Source organism: Micropterus dolomieu, linkage group LG02 (assembly GCF_021292245.1).
Source record: "Micropterus dolomieu isolate WLL.071019.BEF.003 ecotype Adirondacks linkage group LG02, ASM2129224v1, whole genome shotgun sequence".
Classification (NCBI taxonomy): Eukaryota; Metazoa; Chordata; class Actinopteri; order Centrarchiformes; family Centrarchidae; genus Micropterus; species Micropterus dolomieu.
In genome coordinates this window covers 32,192,634-32,198,554 of record NC_060151.1, presented here as the reverse complement: position 1 = coordinate 32,198,554, position 5,921 = coordinate 32,192,634, and the positions used below count along the sequence as shown (strand labels likewise).

At 50.4% G+C, this 5,921-nt stretch overlaps 1 protein-coding gene across 1 annotated transcript in view; it reads right to left on the bottom strand.

Moving 5' to 3' along the window:
- Positions 1 to 1,665: 1,665 nt before the first annotated feature.
- Positions 1,666 to 5,921, bottom strand: part of psmd3 (proteasome 26S subunit, non-ATPase 3) — a 10,438-nt gene continuing 6,182 nt past the window's right edge. The window contains exons 6-12 of the mRNA XM_046041395.1: positions 5,741 to 5,844; positions 4,742 to 4,856; positions 4,355 to 4,474; positions 4,147 to 4,250; positions 3,789 to 3,944; positions 2,057 to 2,107; positions 1,666 to 1,948 (exon numbers count right to left, since the gene is read on the bottom strand). Coding sequence (XP_045897351.1) covers positions 1,871 to 1,948; positions 2,057 to 2,107; positions 3,789 to 3,944; positions 4,147 to 4,250; positions 4,355 to 4,474; positions 4,742 to 4,856; positions 5,741 to 5,844 — 728 coding nt within the window. The 3' untranslated portion in view covers positions 1,666 to 1,870. The remainder of the gene's footprint in view (positions 1,949 to 2,056; positions 2,108 to 3,788; positions 3,945 to 4,146; positions 4,251 to 4,354; positions 4,475 to 4,741; positions 4,857 to 5,740; positions 5,845 to 5,921) is intronic.

The following is a 5,921-nucleotide window of genomic DNA, read 5'->3' as shown; positions in this document are numbered from 1 at the left end:
CCCCCAGTTCTCTGCAGGTTTCAGTCTGAGTCACTCGCACCACATCCAGTTCCCCCCAAAGTGCCGGAGAGGCAGAGCGAGCAGTGAGGACAGTAAAAAGATCCGTACTCTGCTCTGATGGCTTACCGGGCCACGCCCCTGGTCCTGCAGAACAGCTGACGGACCGCGGCTCCTCTCAGACCATCTTCTCTCGATCCAGGACGGCCCGACATCTCTAAACTGAGGGAGGAGGAACAAAACTGCAGACAGAAACACTGGAGACGCTTCAACAGAAGGCACAGAGCTCCTGACCTGCCAGAACTGAAACTGGAGGATCATGTTTGGATCACCGTCTTCTATTGTTGAGACAGACCACAGCAAACAGCAGGTGACCCACCAGACCACACAAGCAGTCACCATCCAGAGTCCTTCTGAGTCCTCAGGCTGAGAGACGCCACCCAGTAAGAGGGAGAGACCCTCAGAGGGACCTGAAGGACTTTGATACTGGACTCTAGCTTAGCAGAACAAATAAATAATAAATGAGTTTTTTTTCTTGAAAATGTTTATTAAAGTTAAACAAGGACTATTATTAAAGACTTGTGTGTTAAATAAACATCTTCCCACACAGTAATTTGAATGTACAGCACACAGAAAGGGGGGCGCGGTGTTATCAGAGCTGAGGGAGGTACGTCGCTGCCACCTGTTGGTCGTGGACTGAGTTTCAGGACGTGAGCTCTCACGCCATCTTCCATCTCATCGAAACACGTTAGCAAGAAAGCCTTGACAGCATCAGAGCACTTTTGTTTCATCACCGTATAATTGTGCAACTTTAGGTCCATTCAACATCCAGGCCCCCCCGGGGGGTCCCGCACCCCCCCAGGGGGGCCCGCACCCCAGTTTTAGAACCACTGGCAGAACCTGATGTTTCTGTTTCATTTATTAATAAGCTTCCGTCTGAGAGCGCATGTTGGACTGCTCTCTGAATATCAGGGTGGTTACCCTCCAGTCAACGCTTAAAGAAATCAGCAGCACAGAAGTTTCCTGCGACTCCACCGTCCACCACAGACAGTATAAAGATGCAGCCCGAAGCCCCGGGCCATTAAACTGGTTCCATCTTTGTTCTTTTACACGGCGTGAAGCTGGAACTTTGTTTGAATAAGTTAAATATGAATGAGATGAAGCTGATCTGAGAGCAGCGGTTTGGTGAGTAAAAGGGGCGGCTCGGTCTGGTTCGAGTTCAGCACCCGAGCAAGGGCCTAAACCTCTGACTGCTCCCAGGGGCCGCACAGTGAGCACGGCTCCTGATTAAGACGGGTTGATGCAGAAGATACTGAAGTTATTATATTACGAGAAAAAGCTGATTATAAATGTTGACATCATCACTGATCAACATGTTGCACTGAACCGCAGCAGATTACTGATGTGCGTCACCATCAACAGAGGACGAGCTTCTCTCAGCACGATCAATTCATTAATAAATATCTGAAATGACAACATTAAAAATGTTTCTTAAACATTTAACGTGAAATCAAATGAATCATTAAACATGGAGGGAGAAGCCTGATCCATAAAAATCTACAGACTGTTCCTCCTTCGGCCAATAAAACGTCAGGACTCAGTGACGAGCTCGTGCGCGACTGCAGGAGGACAGACTACATTACCCAGAAAGCCACAGACACAAGCGTGTGTAAACAAAAAGCAAAGTATGTTTTTATTTGTCAGAGTGAGAGAAACAACAAACAGCTGCTGAAGAGTTCAGAGGTTACAGCTGGAATACACAGCAGAGAGGAGAGAGGGGGATTGTGGGTAATAACTGATGTACTAACAGCGTGCAGACACACACACGCACACACAACCGCTTCCTGTCTGCACAGGAAGTCAGCCGAGAGGATCACGGGAAGCTGTCGTCGTCGTCTTCGGCCATTTCTTTGGCGAACTCCAGATCCTGCTGCTCGCGCTCCCGACGCTCCTGAACGCAGCACGAACACAGAAGGACAGACAGGTGAGTGAACGCGTCAGAGCGTCTGCGCAAGTCCTGCTTTTATTGTGAAAGTGTGAGAGCGCAGGTGTGCGTTACCTCTGCTGACTCCAGGTCCTTGTTGTAAGCTTTAGGAGGAAACCTCATGGCCTGCAGAGACACAGAGAGCAGAGTTACAGACAGCGAAGCGTCCTGACCGAGGACGTTAGAGCGCCGTGGCGGTCGTCACAGGAACAGGATGCCAACCAAAATCTACATTTATAAAAAGGTCCTTGGTTCTTACGCTGAAGCCACGTGACGTCACTGTTCACACAGCGGTGTGAAACAGTGTGGCCCCGCCTCCTGATTTCTAATGTTTTTACATGTTTGTAAAACACGCTGAAATGTTTCAAATAACACAAGTAAACACATAATGCAGTGTTTTTATTATTAAGGGCCTACATGGCCCTGTGTGAAGAAGTGAACCCCCTGAACCTAATACCCGGTTGGGCCCCTCTTAGCAGCAACAACTGCAATCACGCGTTTGCTGGCGGTGAGTCTTTCTCAGCGCTGTGGAGGAACTCGTCTTTGCAGAATTGTTGTAATTCAGCCACATTGGCCGCTTCTTTAAGGTCATGTGACAACTTCTCACTCGGATCCTTTTCTGAAATGCTGTTACTTTTAGGCCAGATGTAACGGGACACACGCCTTCCGCAAAGTTCAACTTCTGTCTCGTCAGTCCACAGAGTGTTTTCCCAAAAGTCTTTGGGATCATCCAGATGTTTTGTGGCGAACCTGAGACGAGCTCAGCAGTGGTTTTCGTCTTGGAACCACCAGTCTGGAGCAACTAGGGGTTAAGTGTCTTGCTCAGGGACACAATGGTGGATGTCTCACAGTGGGAATCGAACCCAGGTCTCCCACACCAAAGGCAAGCATCTTATCTATGCGCCATCACCACCCGTGGTTGTCGAATTTTGGTCGGCCGGCCACTCGTGGGAAGGTTCACCACTGTTCTGTCTCTTCTCCATTTGTGGATGATGGCTCTCACTGTGGTTCACTGGAGTCCCAAAGCTTTAGAAATACTTTATAACCTTAAATAAATCTCAATTATTCTGTTTCTCATTCGTTCCTGAAGTTCTTTGGAGCGCAGCATGATGTCTAGCTTTTGAGGATCTTTTGGCCTACTTCACTTTGTCAGGCAGGTCCTATTTAAGCGATTTCTTGAGAACAGGTGAGGCCATAATCAGGCCTGGGTGTGGCTAAAGAAACTGAACTCAGCTTTCTGAAGATGTGATAAACCACAGCTGATTTATGTTTTAACAGCAAGACAATCACTTTTCACACAGGGCCAGGTAGGTTTGGACCCCCCCTTAATAAAAACTTTCATTTACAATCTGCATTGTGTGTTACTTGTGTTATCTTTGTTGAATATTTCAACTCGTTTGATGATCTGATGTCAGTGTGACAAACAGGAGGGGGGGGGGACAAACACTTTCACACCACTGCATTTACCTCGACAGACAGACGCGCCGCGTGCGTCCGAGGCGCGACTCTCCCTCGACAGACAGACGCGCCGCGTGCGTCCGAGGCGCGACTCTCCCTCGACAGACAGACGCGCCGCGTGCGTCCGAGGCGCGACTCTCCCTCGACAGACAGACGCGCCGCGTGCGTCCGAGGCGCGACTCTCCCTCGACAGACAGACGCGCCGCGTGCGTCCGAGGCGCGACTCTCCCTCGACAGACGCGCCGCGTGCGTCCGAGGCGCGACTCTCCCTCGACAAACGCGCCGCGTGCGTCCGAGGCGCGACTCTCCCTCGACAGACGCGCCGTGTGCTGCTCTGGTGTGCATTTACCTTGACAGACATGTTGTGGATGTCCAGGCAGAAGGAGATTCTCTGGTGAAAAGCCAGCTGAGGCTCTCTTGTCCCGTAGATGTCCATCGTCTCTTTTGATTGGACGAAGCCCTTCTCGTGGTTGATGCTCGCCTCGATCACTCCGTCACGGATCGCCTGGAAGAGACACACACACACACCTGGTTAGAGGACGGGGTGAACGTCTGCAGGTGGGCCCTGATAAAAAGGCCGATACACTCGTTCTACTTCCAGAGTGAGGGTTCTGCCGTCACAGTCTCGTGCAGGACTAACCCGTGGGGGTACAGAGGTTTAGGGCTGGAGGTTTTTCTGCTGTGTGGTGATCAGAATCACTTGTTACCTTGGCGACGATGAACTCTGCGTCCTCCGGACTGTCGAGCTGCAGCTTCTGAGCGATGTCGGCCAGAGAGATCCGAGAGTAGGACAGGCTGATCATACGCACACCTGAACACACACAGGTCAGGGATCAGTAAAGAAAGAGAAACGACACCGGTTCAGGTGAAGCCAGGCGGTGATGTCAGAGGCGACGCGGCCTGTGATTGGCTCACCGGTCTTGATGACGTTGTGTCTCAGGCGGATGATGAGCGTGTACGTCCCGTCCGTCTGGAACTTCTCCCCAAACTGCTCCAGAGCCTGGTTGAACTTGGCCAGGTTACCTGTTCTCACCGCTGCACACACAGCGTTCGTACAGAGGTTACCGATCATTTCTTTTCACACTTCAAAACAGCTGAAAGTAGTTTAGATGAAATGGAATAAATCACTTTTTTTAACTTCCTGTCTGTTAACGGGCTGTAACCTCAGAACAGAAGCGCACGCCTGTTTTCTCTGTTGCTTGGAACAGCCACTGGGTTGCGCTCCCGAGCCTCTCTCAGACTACAGCGACAAGGCCGCAGCTAACATAAGCAGAAGTACTTCCTCAGTGTGTAAGTACTGACCCTGAGTCAGCAGGAAGTAGGGCATCAGGGATCGCTTCAGTGACGGCTGTCTGAACTGCAGTCTGTCAGGAATCTCTCCCAGCAGCAGCTCCACCACGATCAGCAGCTTGTGGACCTGAAGAGAGACACAGGTTTAATATGGCAGCTACACACTCGGGGAACCCCGGTCACACTGGAGTAACCAGCAGGGCCACTCATTGATTACTGCTGATGGGGATCGAGACCCGGTTCTAGAAGGACCCGGCTCCAAAATTTCTCAAAACCCGGAAATCAATAAGGTTCCGTTATGTCTTGAGTGTCAAATCTGATTTAACGCGATGGATAAGAAAACTATTAGTGATGGCACGGAAACGCGGTATCATATGTAAACCCGGTTTGATAAATAATGTTGTATGTGGTTCTCGTCCGGCGTAACATGAAGACTTCACAGCCTCTCTTCAGGTAGGACTCTCATCCTTCAGCACTTGTCTTTGTAAAGAGAAACTGACAGGATAAAGTCTCTAACCCGCCTGTCAGCTCGCTGTGGGCGCTGTGTCACTTACCGTAAAGACTTGAATACGTGTGCACTCCAAATGTAGGCGCCGGTAGCTTAATCTTCTCACAGACGAGTGACAGAAACACTCAAAGCGGTTGTTTTTCTAAGAAGTCAGCCACAGATGGAGCTGATGTGCTGCAGACAGTTCAGCAGAACAGCGTCTGAAATGGCGACACTTTAAAATGCTTCCACGCTGCCGACATGTCAGCGAGATTGTTTGGCAAAATCTTCTGACTCATTAGACCGAACACCCAAAGTGCCTTTTTGCTATTGTCTTCTGATTAATTTCGGCGGCCGAACATTCGGTGCTTCGCTATTCAAGACCGAGACGAGACCTTCAAAAAGTGACCCCCAGACCAAGACCGATGTCGAGTAATCAACACTAGAATTAAATACGGACAGAAATAAAAGAACCCAGAATAACTGATTAATGAGTCGTTAGTGTGTGTCGGTGCGTAACTGACCGTCTGTTTGAAGCCCACCGCCGTGTGTTGAGGAGCTTTCCTCAGAGCGTTGGTCAGCGTCCTGCGAGCCTCGGTGTACTCCAGCTGGATCGCCTTGATACGACCTGCGGGAGGTCACATGACACACAGGTGAGCTCACAGGTGCACAACAGGCGCTCTGCGCGGCACACGGTGACGTGGG